Source organism: Rhea pennata, chromosome 8 (assembly GCF_028389875.1).
Source record: "Rhea pennata isolate bPtePen1 chromosome 8, bPtePen1.pri, whole genome shotgun sequence".
Taxonomy (NCBI): Eukaryota; Metazoa; Chordata; class Aves; order Rheiformes; family Rheidae; genus Rhea; species Rhea pennata.
The window spans coordinates 10,093,684-10,110,049 of record NC_084670.1 but is presented as its reverse complement, the minus strand read 5'-3'; the positions used below and the strand labels follow the sequence as shown (position 1 = coordinate 10,110,049).

General features: G+C 50.7%; 1 protein-coding gene across 1 annotated transcript; it reads left to right on the top strand.

Moving 5' to 3' along the window:
• Window positions 1-8,101: 8,101 nt before the first annotated feature.
• On the top strand, window positions 8,102-9,298 carry FOXE3 (forkhead box E3). The gene has a single exon (XM_062581874.1). It carries the CDS (start codon window positions 8,102-8,104, stop codon window positions 9,296-9,298), a length of 1,197 nt encoding a protein of 398 aa, XP_062437858.1.
• The last annotated feature ends 7,068 nt before the right edge of the window (window positions 9,299-16,366 follow it).

Sequence of the window (16,366 nt, the reverse complement as noted above, 5' to 3'; positions counted from 1 at the left end):
TAAATAACAACATAATTATGTCTCTTAGTACCATCATAGGATATTTCAACTCTGGTCCTGACTGTGCCACTGGCTTGCTGCTTTACTCCTGATGAGTCAGTCCTTTGTGCTTCACTTTCTAACCTCATTTGGAAAAGGGAGAAATAGTTGCTGACCTTTCTTCAGGGACATACCCTCCTTGCAGCTGAGATCTGGCCTGGGCTGAGCTCACTTTCAGGCCCAGCTCGTAAGGGAAGTCCATGTCCTTTTCTGTATCCAGGCTGTTGGGTAACCTGGATTTCCTGGAAACCTGGAATCCAGGTTGCAAGTGCAAAACCATCCACCTCTCATGTAGTTTATGCACAAGATTGCACTTCCAGTCAGAGTTGGCCTTACCTCCAAGCTTTTATTCACAGGTATAGGCTGAGACTGCTTCAGCTTGCTTTACTGGTTAAAGCCCGTGGTCCTCCGTCGTATCACCAGTCCATTGTTCTAGTCCAGGCTATGATATGGCTTAAGGCTGGCAACACGACCAGAGAACAGGAAGGACTGGGAGTGCTTTGGACCTGTCTTGAGACCATACTTTCTTGAGTGTGCCTTGGAACTTGCCTCAGTGCTAACTCTGTGTGAGCCAACAGCGTTTCCTGCCACGAGATGAGCAAATCTGTGGCAGTAGTTGTAATGTCTGGACTGGGGTTTCTGAGCAGGGAAACTGTTTCAGGACAGCCCTGGGACCTGGAGGCGCATAGACAGAAAACCAAGGGAAAGAGGTGTTAGAGGTACTTGGAGCTCAAGCAGATGCCAAGGCCCTCCACAGGTCACATGCCTTTGGAGGGCTGGAGAGATGCAAGTGCTGCATTCAGGGGAACTGACCTCCCTAATTAATAGGACAGGACCAAAAATGCTGCTGACTGGCACTGACTGTTTCTTATCCAAACAAAAGTAATTCAGCAAAGCCCAGATCTTGACTAACTATGATCCAGCTCTACTCGTGCCCACTACTGCCATGTTAACTGGGGTACCACTGGGGTAAGAAAAGACGTGATGCCAGGTAGTTCCTCAGAGTGACTATTCCAGAGCAAGCAGTGATGGATGAGCAGCAAATACGTTCCCAGGGCACATGCAGCTCTGACAGAAACAGCCAAGGATCTGAAGGCTGCTGCTAGCTGCTTACCTGCACTAACACTGCTGTGACATAGAGGTTCCCAGCTCTGCTTAAGAATCCCAATGCACACAGCACTTCAGAAAAGACATGTGGAGATTAGTTTGCTGAATGTCTGTGAACCTCAAAAATAAAGAAACATCTGGATTGATTCTCTCCAAGTAGCACTAGGCAGAGATGTTTTTGGCTAGGAGCAGTGTGAGACAAAACTGTGATTCACACTCGTCTAGTCTGCTTTGGGTCTGAATCATCTCTCTTGCTTTATCATGAGGAAATGGTGTGATAAACGCTGGCCTGTTATGGCTGGAGACCTTTTTCCTACACCACCTGCTCTTGGAAGACATTACAAGAAGTGTTAGTTGCCAGTCCTCTATGGAGCGAGGCAGATAAGGTCCCTACAATTTGGCTGAGCGCAGCTACGTGAGGACATGTCTCCTTTCTGAGTCGGAGGCTGGGAAGAGAGTATGCCTTCCTCTCACTCCTGGAGAGTGGAAGGTAGATGTCCTGAACTTGTTTCTTCTCTTGTCAGGCCTTTAGGATGCTTGGCCAGAGCATCGTGCTTGGCTGTCAACCTCTAGCTCCCCATCAGGGCTCATGGGGTTGGGAACCCCTCTCCCGAGTGGTACATGAGTGAGGGGGCTTTGTGGGAGGGGATCTCTACTCCCACCAAACAGCTCCAGAAGTGTGTCCAGCCCTGCTCAGCTCCTCCACCCCTGCCATCCTGGGAGCCCTAATGGCCTACCCAGGGCTGGCTACCTGGTCCCACTAGCTCACTGGGAATCCTGTATCTCTAGCTAAGACTTGGGCTCAACCTGTACAACCCGAAGAAGATTGACAGAGGTACCTGGCTTGGCAGAGAGATTAAAGATCCTTTGTTTCAAAAGCATTTAAGCAGCACAAGGGGTGGGGGGGAAGCAGCCTGGTTGTAGGCAGATTGTATTGAAGGTACAAGACAGAGGGAAATTTTCCATGACAGGGGAGCACTCCTCGCCTAAGGGGAAGGAAAAGGCCATTATGTTCCAAGTGAATGAAATTGCTCCTGGCAGGAGCATTAAACAGAGGGGGGAAAAAGAGAACAGGTAGTCAGCTAGCAAGGTGGGATTTTAACCGTCTCCTTGGACTTACAACTAATTGATCAGAGAGTTATTGGAGAGTAATAAATGGACAAGGATGAAGGGGAAAATTACAATGAAAATCTTGCCCTGGAACCCTGGTCTGCAGTGGTCTGGGGCATTTAGGCATCAGTCCCCTGATTTCACTGGGAAGCACAAGCCTTGGTGGGTTTCGAGGGCTAGATGGAGCTGTGATGTAGACAGAGTTTGTACAACAAAACTGCTTCGTCCTCTTATCTGACAGCTGGCTGGATGACTAGGGGAGAGGCATGACTGGGGGCAGAGGCAAGGATCCATGGATTTCTGAAATGGATCAGGGAGAAAGAAATAAGCTGGGGGAACGAGAAACAGGTTGGAGAATGCTGATTTTCCCTTAAGGGGGCTCTAATCTTTGCTACTGGCTCACCTCCCAGTGAACCCTGGAGCCAGGGACCTAGTTGCCTTTTTACATGGTGAAAATAACAACATTGCTGGGGAGACTCTCACAGCATGACCTGCAGTGCACTGCACTTTAATCACCTACCTCAGATCCTCCAAAGAAACTCTGAAATTTGGTCAATGGGCATCAACATTTTGCTGCAGAGGGACTATTTATAAGGAGCAGAGCTGGTGATGGCTGGAAAATAAGGAGACCAAGGCTCCTTTGGAGGAACTGTTCCTGCTGGGTTGGTCCTCGCTAACTGTGCGATGGTTTCTTCCACTGTCTCCAGGTGCTGCATAGCCTGAATCCTGCTGGTGAGGGGGAGGATGGACTACTCTGAGGTCAGGGAGGCTTTTGCCATTGTTACAGGACAGTCAAGGCTGTGCCCTGCTCTGAGCAGCTTCTTCCTAGGTCAGATTTGCCAGGAGATATTCTTTGGGACATGGGCTGTGCTTGTGGTACAATGATCGTAATGGCCCCTTTGAGTTTTTAGAGTGTTTGCACTGCTTTTTATAAATGAATATTTTAATGTGCCTTCTACAACTGCCCAATTGACCAAGCTTTGCTTTGTTAAGTATGTTGAAGTTATTGGGCAGAACACCAGGGAAAGGCACCAGTTCAGCCTGTCCTTTGATCTTGGCCTTTTGGAAATCTTAGGTTCGGGTTATGAGGGATAGAGCTGAGGCAGAAACATTTTTTTGTTCCAGGAAAAAAAAAAGAAAATTGTATATTTATTCTCCCCATTTTTCAGGCTTCTTTTGGACAAGGAAGCACGAAACCAAATTTATAGAGGCTAAGTCTCCAAAACTCCAAAGTTTTGCCCCTAAATCGTGGTGTCTCAATAGCTCAAGTCGCTCTCTTTCTTTTTTTTTTCTTTGCTTTGCCTGTAGGTTTAAACAGATGGATTTTTCTCTTAAGAATATAATTTTTCGTAAACAGACAACACAAAAAGAAAGTTTTTCTCCCACCCCCTTTATGTCCCTGTGATTAAAAGACAACTTCACAAATTTTAAATCAAAGTTAAGTTTTGACCAGTTGTAATGAAAAAAATTCCTCACAAAGATAAGGATCGTGTGCATGATTCCTTTCTTTAGGACTCTTTCCTTGCTGTTTCTCAGTCTGGTTAATGCTATTTTACCAGTTGTTTTTGTGAAAAAAAATGCCCAGGCAAAAATCAATTACCTACAAATACATTAAAAACTGAAAGAGTTAATTGACAAGAAACAAACTCACTCTCTCTAATTATTTGTTTCCTGGGCTTGGAAGAAATGCGATAGCTCAATAGAGGTACTTAGTTGTGATGTCTTTGACATCGTGCTGTCAAAGTGCCCCAAGCTGCTTTATTCCACAGCTACTGCTCCTGATCCTGTAGTTGAGTAGTGTGGTGCCTCAGTTCCCACCTGTGTACTAGCTGGGGCTGCAAACCCTCAGAGCCAGCCCTCCTGCCTTGCTCCCTGTTGCTGCTCGCCATGACCTATTCCTCCTCTGAGAGGTGGCATCCCTCGCAGGGATGCTGAAGCAGCGTATCTCCAAGGGTGCGCAACCTTGTTTCTTTGGAGTCACAGCCCTCTAGAGCCCCCTTGCTCTGCTTGGTGCCTTGTCATCTCGGGTCTACCCCCCACATCCCTCGGGATCTCGTTGCTGTGCCATGAGACCGAGTGGTACCAGGCAGCTCCACGTGGCCTCATCAGACCCTCTTGGGTTGCCCCATCATAACTCGGGGAGCATTTGGGTCACCCAGAAATGCTCACGCCAGCCCAGTTCTGCATCAGGTCTGGGCTATGGTCCTAGCTTGCAATATTTGTGCCACATAAATGATTGATTGGCCACTCCTATTCTAAGGGTTAGAGAAACTGAGTGTTAGAGAAGGAGACATAATTCTCTTCATCCTCTCCTGGTACAAACAAGGATGATATCCTCCCATCCCAAAAGAAACTTCTTCACAGACGGATTATCATTAAGTATTGGTTATTTTGGTCCAGCAGAGTTCAGAAGAGAGTCCTGTGGTGCCCCCGTCAAGTAACCAAGGTGCTGATTCAGTCAGCTCAAGCTTGCCTGGAACATAATATGTGACATAATTTTATACCAGCCAACTGTTCAGCCTCTGTGCTCAGTTAATAGCACATAGACTGGTGCTCCCTCTGTATTTACTATTTCTCACACACACAACTGGTTTGCAAATTGTTGTCCGCAGCCACTTGCAGGTGCACAAAAGGTAACTATGAGAAGTAAATTCATCTGTGCTCTGCAGTGATCTCTGTGTGTGTGACATTTCTAAGGGGCATGCAGTTTTACTGCAAAATGGTGTAGGGCAGGGTCTGTAGGTAAAAAAGCGGTTGAAATTGCTCTGTGTACTCTATTAGGATGAAATGATGCAGAAGGCAGCAGATACTGGCAAAAATTACGCATACTTAGCAAATGTGATTTACTCCCTCTTCACTGCCACATTTTAAAGAGAGACACAGATCACGTTATTTTGCTAGCTGTCTTTATTATCATCTTCCAGCCTTCTTATAGAAGATCCTGGGCAGGAAGAGTACCTTGAGTGATAAAGCCTATGTGGGAATTGGCATCTGTCTTGTTTGGCTTTCCTTATTCAATAGCAAAACTCAGTTTGCTTCCTGCCTGCATCCTGCTGCCCACCTCTGTCCTGCTGTTTTCTCCATCAGTCAAAACTAGTTTGACATCTGGGTCCTAACCCTGTGAAGCTGAGTGCAATTTGAATGGTCCCATCAGCTTTAAAGTAGCTACTCACCAGCTGGAATCTCAGCCAGCCTGAGACAGAGCCAGCACTTCTCCCATCGTATATAAAATTACATGAGATCAGGGCCTTGGACTATAAACTCTTCGTGCAGTTGGGTCTTTGTATCCTGTTGTCCACATGAGACCTCTCTTCTTTTGGTAGACGTGATCTAAGGTGCAGGTAGCTCCAGGCAAAGCGATACTGCTGGGTTTCTGTTTCCAACTCCTTTCCTGATGTCTATATCGATCAAGAAGGAGACAGTGAGAGATATGTGAGAGTTTTTGGATACATGTGTTTGTGGAGTTGAATTAGGAAAGCAGTTCCTCCTTCCCACCCAGTAAGCCTTCTCCCTCACAAACCAATTCTTGCTAGATCAGAATATGTAAAAATCATTGGCTCTGTGTGAAAATCATGCTAGCAAGTGGCTGCAGAGTAGGTTTCTGCTTCCTTCCAGTAGGTTCATTTTCTTTCTGCCTCACTAAGTGGTTTTTAGTGCTGGTCCCTTCACCTTTGTGGGGGTCTGTCCTGCCACTGTCTAGAACAACTGGAAATGTCAGATCCTCTGACTGGAATAAACTAGCCAACGTTCAGATACTCGATTTAAATGCACACTCTAGGAGATAAATGAATCTTCACTCCTTTTCTCCTCCGTTTTCCCAAGGTGAACGGTCCCTGCCACGCTCTTTATATGCTTTCCTCCCCGAAGAGCTGTGTCTTCTGTTTTATGTAAGCCAAAATAATCAACGGAGAAATACACCTTCCTCTAAAAATCTGTTAGAGTTTGTGGTGAACTCCTGGCTGCATTTTACCCTTTTTCACCTTACTATCTGTGCTCCAGCCAACGTTTGCAGTCCCGGTGCCCCTCTGCTGTTTATCCTCATTTGACTTAAGGGAAACTGAGGCAATTTACCCAAACACTCCCAGCTGGTCTGTGGGAGACCAAGACTGGACCTGGCACAGCTCTGTTAGACCCACACTTCTCTGCCTGTGCCCTAAAGAGACCAGAAAATGAACCATAAATGCCTGCAGGAAAAATAAGTTAAGAACAAAAACACAAGCACAGGTGCAAGTGAGGGAACAAATGATAGTGGGAAATAATAGAGTCAGTGAATTTTTATTTGGACTATAAAATAAAACCAGTCGGAAATGCTTAAAGAAAAGGCATGGAGAGTCTTTTCCAAAAGGCTATATGGCATTTTGTTTCAAAAAAAAAGGGGGGGGGGAGGATGAGACAACCTGGACCAGATATCTAATTCTGTCCGTAGAAAAGGGCTTTCATCCTGCTCTGCTCTTGGAAATAGTTTCAACCAACTGACAGAGTTGATGGCTGTGATTTTTATTCCTAGAGGGAAAAGTAGAATCATCTGCCATCACATTCATGATGTGATGTTCCCACCTACCTTATCAGGTGCAGGATAGGGGTATGCAGCTACATAGAATGGGTATGGTTTGGGTTTCAAAGTCCTCCCAGCTTGTCTAGGCCACCTTAACGTGCTGGCTTCCCTACCTGCTCGGGGCTGTGCTCTCCACGGGCAGGCGTCAGGCTTACAGGCAATGCTCAGCAGCAATGGAAGAGGATGAAGAGAAGCCCTAGGCTTTTCTGGTGCTTATAAAGCAGCCAGGAGGCCCATCAGTCCTGGTACCAGCACATGCCTTGGGGGGGCTGCTGTGCTGCCCAGCAGGCTTGAGGTGCTGAGGTTTCCAGCAGTGACTGTGGATGGCGCTTGAGAAAAGCAAAGGGTTTTCTCTGAAACTCAGGAGGGCTTTCCCAGTGCCATGTCCTCCTGCTGCCTCTGCCGTGGGGTCGGTCCCTCTGCAGCGGTGCAGAGTCTGCTTCCCCCCATCAGCCCCAAAATGCCATCCCTGCCCCATATCCCTTGCACACCCAGCGGGCAGGTACCTGTGAGCAACCTACGTCTGGTTTCCTTCTGCACAGGGTCCCGCCAGGCTGCAAAATGACTGAACCCGAAGGTCGGTTTGGCCAGGGAAACCCCTGGCTCTTTCCGGCTGCTCTGTCCCTCCCCGCAGCCCCGCAGTCTGAGCGATTTTCCCAGGGAGAAAGAAAACGAAATCAAAGCCCCAAGGGACTCCAGGAGGAGCCTACCTGGTTTTCTGTCGAGGCTGGGTGGGAGGGGGCAAAACTTGCCCTGATTTGGATGGTAGAATTTGTTTTTCTTTTCTCTTTGAAGGAAAAATGACTTTAAAAAAAGAGAGAGAGAGGGAGAGAGAGCTACAACACATCCCCAGACTCGTCTGGGAGTGGAGCCGGCCTCCTACTAGCACCCCTGCTACCCCCCGCCCTGGGAAAGACCCCCCTCCCCGCGGGGGGTGGATTTACTGCAAAATCAAGCCCAAAAGAGAGCGTGGGGAATTTACCCTCAGGAGTAAGGACGCCCTCCCCGAGGGCCTCATCCCCCCCAGCCAGCGGGGGGGAGAGGGGCCGGGGTGGGCCGGGCCGCCGCACGCCCCTCGGGGGGAGCCGGGCGCCCTATATATTGCCGAGCAGCCCCGGGCCGACCTCCCCGTGGCCGGGAGCTGCCGCGGCTTCTGCCACCTTCCCCTTCCCCTCCCTCTCCCCCCCTTCCCCTCCCCTCGAGGGGGGTCTTTCTCCCTCTGGCACACACCTCCCCCCCCCCTCCGAGGAGGAGGAGGAGGAGGAGGAGGAGGAAGGCGCGGGGCCGTCTATGAACGCGGCCGGCTTCCCCTTCTTGCGCGGCATGTGCACGCTGCCGGCGGGCGGCGCGGCCCCCAGCCCCCCCGCCGCCGCCAGCCCCGGCTCCCCCGGGCAGCCCCGGGCCTCGCCCCCCGCGGCCGAGGCGCTGCCCGTGAAGCCGGAGCCGCGGGGCGGCAGCGGGACCCCCCCGCCGCCGCCGCTGCCGCCGCCGGGCGAGGAGCCGCTGCCCGCGGCCGGGGGCCGCCGGCGGAAGCGGCCGGTGCAGCGGGGCAAGCCGCCCTACTCCTACATCGCCCTCATCGCCATGGCCATCGCCAACGCCGCCGAGAGGAAGCTCACGCTGGGCGGCATCTACAAGTTCATCACCGAGCGCTTCCCCTTCTACCGCGAGAACCCCAAGAAGTGGCAGAACAGCATCCGCCACAACCTCACCCTCAACGACTGCTTCGTCAAGATCCCCCGGGAGCCCGGCCACCCGGGCAAGGGCAACTACTGGACGCTGGATCCGGCCGCCGAGGACATGTTCGACAACGGGAGCTTCCTGCGCCGCCGCAAGCGCTTCAAGCGCACCGACATCACCACCTACCCCGGCTACATGCAGAACTCCAGCGCCTTCACCCCGCCGCCCGCCGGCCGCCCCGTGGCGCCCGCCGCCCCCTACCCCAACGCGCTCTGCTCGCCCGCCTACAGCCCCCAGCTCTCCGGCGCCGTCTTCCACCCGTACGCGGCCGGAGCGCCGCCGTCGGCCCCCTCGCAGCACCCCAGGATGTTCAGCATCGACAGCCTCATCAGCGGGCAGCAGGCGCTGCAGCCCTCGCCGCCCTCCGAGCTGGGCCCCCCGTCGCTGGGTCTGGCCGGGGCCGAGCTGCCGCCCGCCTGCTCCGTGGGCAGCACCGAGCCGCCGTGTTTCCAAGCGCAGCCCGTCAGCCCCGGCTTGCTGGGCAGGGCCGGCCCCAACGCGCTGGCTTACCCCTACGCCGCCTCGCCGCCCCACCTGCCCGTGCCGCAGGGCGGCTACTCGCCCAGCAGCCCGCAGCTCTACGGGGCTCCCAACAGACTGGCGCTGCCGGCCATGCGGCCCGCGGGCTGCGCCGAGCACGGCGACCAGCTCCTGGGGCTCTCCACCTCGCCCCTCGGCCAGTTCGGCTCCAGCAACGCCTACGTGCGGCAGCCCAACTTCCCCGCCGGGCTGGAGCGGTACATGTGACGGGGGCTCCGGCGGGCCCGCCGGGACGCCCGGGGAGGGGGCCCGGCCTTTGGCGGCGTGGGGACGCAGCGGCCGGGCGCGCGCCGCCTCTGCGGCGGGCAGCGGGCGCCTCTCCGACCTCCTCTCCTCCCGCGCTGATTTTTAACTGGAGATAACGCAGTTTCTTTTTTGGCCTTCTTCTGCCCCATCCCCTCTGGGTGGGGGGTCACGCGCTTCTCCTCACCCCGCGGCGGGGAGCGCCCACGGCGTTCCCGGCACCGCCGTCCAGCACGGCATGGCGCGGCACGGCACACGGGGCGCCCCGAGCTGCAGCACCTGGGAGGTAGGTGCGAGGTGTTGCGCCCGGGAAGCCAGGCTGCAAGAAATCTTCCCCAAACGGGGTTTCTCCTCTCTTCTCTGCGTTCCTCACCTGTAGCTGGAATGATAGTTACCAAAAAAAAGAAAAAAAAAATACCCCCAACCCCTCCAGAACCCCAAACCAAAACAAAGAAAATCCAAAAGACAAAAATAATTCACTACATTTTAAATAAATATTTAAGATGGTTATCCTTTCTTTCCCCTGTAGGAGAAAACCCAGCTACTTCTTTTTACTGCTTTTAAAAATAACTTTCATTGTTAGAAAGGATTATTTTTAAATAAACTTTTCCTTTCAATGTGTTCAGTGCTGCCATTCCTCTGGTTCCAGCCGGACCTTGGAAAAAGGAGAAGTACCAGTTTTGTAGTGGATGGGAGACAGACTCATGCTGCTGTTGTAACGCTGCCACGCAGCTTACGTTCTTCAGTGACACTTTTTAAAGCTGTCTGTTTTACTCTTTTTTTTTAAAAAAAAAAAAAAAAAAAAGAAAGCTGGTAGTAACTAACTGCTGCCGAGGTGTGCAAAGGTTGCTACAAGCTCTCCGTCGCCTGCGAGGCACCTGCAAGGTTTCTCCAGGTGAGGGTTGCCCTGCGCAGCTCTGGTTGAGCTTGGCCGTTCTCGTTTGCGGAGCAGGGGATGCCTGTCTTCCTTCAGAGGTGAAATTCTGACTTACTATATCAAATTAAGTGAGCATAGCTTTTCTTCCTAGCAACAAAATCAATTAAAAATCCAACCTGTTCACTAGCTGGTCTGGTAATCTTTATTTATAGGACTGTCCAGCCAGACCGTTCAGCCAGATTTGAAGGCAGAATTCTCCATCGCTAGTTTAGTTTTTTGGGTTTTTTGACACATCCTCCAGGTAAAAGTGACAGGATAGGGTTTCTCTCCTGTTACTCAGGGGCTTCATGTGAAGCAGACTAGATTCCCATAGTGCCTATTGCACCTTCCTGCTTCTTAAGGAGGAGTTTGAGATCAGGTGACATTTGGTGTAAAATCGAGCATCTAATTCCCCGGCCGCTGTCTGTGATTGAAAGCTGCGCACGGGCGGGTGCCCACGCAGGCGGCTTCGCCCACGCCGCGGGCGCTCCCACGTGTGGCTCTTTTGATCCACGTGCTTTGTAGAAACCAAGGGCGGATGTACCGCGGAAGGGAGGGGGGAAAGACACTTTTATGCTCTCGGCCTCCTTAAGACGGGGACTCGCTCTGCCTCCAAAAACCGAGCCGCCTCTGGGCTGCTGCCCCTGGCCGTTTGGGAGCCCCGTGGTCACAAGGGTGTAGGTGCCCCGGCTGGGCTGCCCAGCTCTGGCTCCCGCGGCTTCGCCTGTCCCGCTCTCCCGCCGCTCCCAGCCGTGCGCTCAGCCCCCAGCACTAGCCCTGCTCGGAAAGGGCTGTCCTGCCCGGACGCACTTTCTGACTCGCAAACTGTAGAGCCTTTTTCGTTAGTTTTCGTTTTTCAACAGAAAAAAGAAAGAAGAGTATCTGCTGACATTCTTGTGTTCTTTATAGGAGATAGAGCCATATCCATGGAAATGTATTTTGTATCTATCTAATGGAAGTTTGCAAAGTGCCGTTCTTGTATATAACACACTATCTGTATAGATGGACTGAGGGGGATGCTGGAACTCATAAAATAATTATTTACATGGATGGTTCACTGAATGGACTCCTGTCAGTAGTTCACATTCATTTCCAGGGCCTGATCCTGCAGTCCTTTCGCGTACAAAATAACTTTTGCTAGGTGCTGGGCTGGGATGTTATTGGTTTGTATTGCAACTGGGAGGATTTTAGCGGGGGTAGAGGGGAACCCAGCGGTGATGTAAAAGCAAGATGAAGTTGGGTGAATGGGGTCTGCGGGCTGTGCTGTGGCTTGGCTCAGGGAAATGTGGGGTCCAGAAGCACTGTTTAAAGAGAGCGTCACCCGCAGCAAATATCTGCCCTAGTGGGAAGCATGGGGAAGAGACCCCTGAGCCAGCATGCTGTGCTGAGCCCCTTCACTTCCAGTCACCCAGAAGCAGGATGGAGCCTCAGAGGAGCGGGAAGCATCTGAAAGAGCTTTTCCAGTTCTTGGCACCTCTGGGCTTAGCTCAAGTGCTGGTGGGGCTCAGGTGTCTGGGGGTCCATGCTGTTGCACGTGGGGTTCCCTTAGCTGCCCGCATCTCATGCGATGGAGCCAGGCTGAAGCACTAAACTGGTTCCTCCCCTAAACTGGGGTCTCCTCAGCCAAGGTTACCAGCCATGAGCTTGGGCTTGAGATGAGAGGTAGTACAGCATGTTGGATCCCAGCAAATGTGGCTCGGAGCACGCTGAGCGGACACTAGCCTGGGGGGGTCAGGACAAATCCTGGCAAGTGGCATACTGTTGCATGTCTTTTAAGGACCCATATCTCCCTGTCTGCCAGACAGTCCCAACGCAGAGCCTCCTGTGAGCAGCATTAAGCCACCCATAGATGCAGGCCTTCCACTGCCAAACAAGCTGGAAAGTACAGGGAACAAATGCCTTTTTTTCTTTTTCCTATAGATATTAATCCTCACATACACAAGACTCTGGCACTTGTATTGTGGTTGTCATTAAACTAATGCCTTAAGAGTGTCTTGCTGGTTAACTTAATGTATCCCAACTAGGCTTTTAAGCTTTCGTTTCAAAGCTTTGTTTACAGTTAGGGTGAATCTAGCAAATGAGTAGGATTAAAGTGTCATGTAAAGCATGAGCCTTGCTGGGGCAGAGTAGCTTTAAGCTTTGTAAAGTTTATACGTGCGTCCTTCATCTGTTTTAGTGTCTTTTGAATGTCCCCGTTCACTGAATAAGAGGGATTTGAATGAAACAGGAGTAGTTATCACCCAGTTTTCAGTTGTGAAACCAAGTCTCCTTTGAAATCCTCCCTTCTTTATTTAGCAATATCCAAGGAATTTAGGTAATATTGAGTAATGACAGTCATAACTAACCTAATCTTGCTCACACAAAAGCCAGAGGCAAAACTTTCTTTGCTCCCCAAAACTGGAATAAACAACAATTCCTCAGAGTAACCAAGAGGGGTCGTGTGGCTGCTACGTGGTGCGCAGAGCCCCCCCAATCTTGAACGCATGCGAAAGCAGGGGGACTTTTGTAGCAACGAGAAGCTGATCCCAATCATGCTAAGGAGATTTGCCTACTGATTTGGGCTATCCCCGAGACTGTCTGACTTCTCAGAAAACAATCTTTGAAAATCAAGCTGAGTTCAAATCTCTTGGATTGGACATTCAGAAAAAAACAACCAAAATGAGCTGCCACTTTGAAAAAGATACTTTCCTCTTAGAAGTACTAGCTGCCTGGAGAAGATCAACTGTGTCTGCGTATGACAGCGTTCTGCACGTTTGGTGCATGTACCAAGTTCCTATTGCTTCCCTACAGGTTAAAACAAGTAACAAAAAAAAAAAGCTCTTTTTAACTTACATTCACAAGCTATAAATAGTGCTTTCCATTCAGTGCCAAACACACACAACATGAGCTGAAATTCTCATAGAAGCGCATTTCTGGAAGAACTTCTGCCAGTCCCTCTGGTAATGTTAGATCTTTCCTGGATGCTGCCAGCCGGCCACTGGCAGTCCCAGCACTGCAAATTTTACACCACAGCTCGGTGTCATTCCGTGCAACGCTTTGCCATTTGCGAGAGCGTTGCGAGGGCGTTTTGCTTCGCTTTGCCCAGCTCGGGCCCGCACTGCCGCCCAGCGGAGAGCCCGGGCAAGCACGGGGAAAACACGGAGAAACTTCTCCAGCTCCAGGGAGGGCTCGGGGGCGCCCGGAGCGCCGGCATTTCCCAGCCGCTCCTGAGTTGAGGTTCATAAAATACCACCCGGACTCTGCTGCCCGAGCGGGCTGGACCCTGCTAACACAAGCGGTCTGGGTGCATCTTGTGGTGTCCCGTGAACAAGTTCATCCCCAGGTGCCTATGTCCTCTAAGAGTCATGAACAAGCACTTCAGGGGGCTGTCGTGTTCAGACTGAACTCTGGAGTCAGTGTGGGTGTCTTCAGCATGACAGCAGTAGCAAGCTTGCAAAGACACCAAGATCTCAGCAAACAGCATCAGGGGACACTCCTAGGTTGATGTGCCACGAATTTTGATTCTTTCTTCTGAAACATGAGGGACAGGGCACACTTAGGAGCATGCAGCCAGGTGAAAGGGAGACTGGTAATCTGGCCTTTGGGATGTCTTTCCTGCTCACACAGTGCACAACTGCATGGTGAAGGGCAGAATATCATGGAGACCTGGAGTACAGGCTCAGTCAAAAGGGGATTCAACTTGTGCAGGGAAGGTCATTATTGAAAGTAACAGGCTGGATGCAATGTGCAGGCTGGGAAATCCCTGCAAAATTGACCATCAAAGATGGAAAGATTTGGGAAGGGAAGAATTTCTCTGTGTATACCCTGTCTCTTTTACCCATTTCCTAAGCACTCACCACAGGCCGTTGTTGGAAACAGGCTACAAGACCTGGATGGGGCTGTTCTGGGCCGGTCCAGTTGTTCTTCTGTAGGACTTTCTAGTGTGAAAACAGGCAACAGAAGTGGAAGCACAGCAATAACCTGGGTCCTAGGCTGAAGACAAGCAGGCAGTGATGGAAGAGCACTTGTCTGCAGCAGCCAGCCTTCTTGGCAGGCTGACTATGCTGCCCAGTGCCCATCAGCGTTCATTCACACCTGTGTTTGTTTGAAATGTGATGCTTAGTGTATGTGAATGGCAGGGTGAGGACTGGGCCTAGGAAGCACCTGGGAAGCAAGGCTGTGCTTAGGTTGCCTACTGGCAATTTAACACCAGTAAGCTCTTGGGAGAATGTCCAAGGCTCATTTGTTTCACAGTCTTTTGGCAGGGACTGCTGAAGTGGTTACACTGCGACAGTCAGGGGTTTTTTTGTATGCACTGAAGCATCTCCACCAATCCCCAAACCAATGAACAGTCCCAGCTCATGGCACTTTGGGATGCTCCAGGCAGGAGGAATGGACTTAAGTCAGTTATGCACTTGCCTTGGAAAAGTTTATCTTCTGTTCACTTGGGCTCTGCTGAGTAGCATTGAGTGACACTCATTTACACCTGCAGGAGATTGCCCCTTTGGGGCACGCAGCTGCACAGGTTACCTCAGGAATGGGAGCCTGGGAGAAGGATGCATATGATGCCTGCAGCAAATGGGCCCAACCATCTCAGACATTTTGGATGCTTCCTTCATCCAGCCTGGTCATGTGTCCTCTGCTCCCAGCAGCCCCATACACCCTGTGATCCCATTGCTGCCCCACTTATGCTGACATCCTTCTTGTTCTTTGCTCCAGTTGTGTTTGACCATCCCACATGTCCTTCACCGTTCTCCCATGCTCTCTTCCAATGCATTGCAATCAGGACTCATTTTGACTTTCATGAGCCATCACAATTCCTTCCTTCCTTTAACAAATTTTTCTCATGCACCATAGTCATATTCTACATATAGACATTTTAAAACTCCTTTAGCTAACCAGGTGTTAGCTGAAACTAAACCCAGCTGTGCTTGTAGAACCATTTTCAAAAGGTTTCAACCTGGCTGTAGTGAATGAATCTCAAAGAGCACAAAATCATCCAAGCACATTTCTACTGGCCATCTTGTTTTCTGTTCAGAGCAGGCCATGGGTTTCACCAGTGTAGATCAGGCCAACTCATGTCTGTGATTAGATCATTTTCAGATATTTCTTTCTTAAAAGAAAAAAAGAAGACACTAATGCTAAGGGGATTCTGTTGCACCACACTACTGTTTTCAAAAAGATGCTTTACATGGAGAAGTAACTTCTCCAAGCAGCCTGTTTGTCTGGCACTTGTCCACAGCAGAGATGCACTCACTAGTGGGAAAATGGAAGGCTGCTGACTCAATCTCATCATCTGGAGTCCCTGCCCTTGGGAAATCAGAAGTGTCACCATCCCAGAACTACTTGAAGACACCATTAGAGAACATTTTGCTGCCAGAACACAAATGTATCCCAATCCAGCCACATATTCCCTACATTTTACAGAAATGGTAAAACCAACCACATGGCCAAAGTACTTGCTGCAAATCACCATTAAAGTGATTCAAGCATAATACGATTTTACATGGAAAAAATGATCTACTCTTAAGGGCCTGATCCCCCCACTTCTTGGCACAAGCACAGCAGTCTTGGGGCACTGAGCTCCATTTTAGGCAGGAGGTCAAAACCTCTCATTATCCCTGATCTGCTCCATCACCCAGACTACATCAGCGAGCCACTAAACCCGCTTTGTGCTTCCTTGTGCCTTTGCCAGCAGTGTCAGCGAGAGCTGCACCACCAGTGCAGGAGCCTACGGAAGGAAACGGCAACAATTTGGGTGACTGAAGGTGAGAGATTTGGTGTTGCAATGAGATTTCTACTGGAGGAAGCATGTAAGCCCAGGTCAACCAGCCCTCTCTACCTATAGCACCCACGAGGTGGCAGCCAGGTAACACATCCCCAGCGTCACCCAGCACCACCTTTGGCTTTTCTGCCAGTACAAGCCCAGACTCCATCAAGTGCAGAACAGCCCCAAGCAGAGTTCTACTCCTCACAGGACACTTATTGTTATGTTTTCTGCAGTGTTGGGTTCAGTGCATATCCATTTTCCCTCAACTCAAACCCGTTTCTCTCTAGGCTGTCTACTGCTGGATTCTCCCTGAGCTGATGCTCACCCTCTAAGTATAATTGCAATACAAGGTAGTTTCAGAATAGCA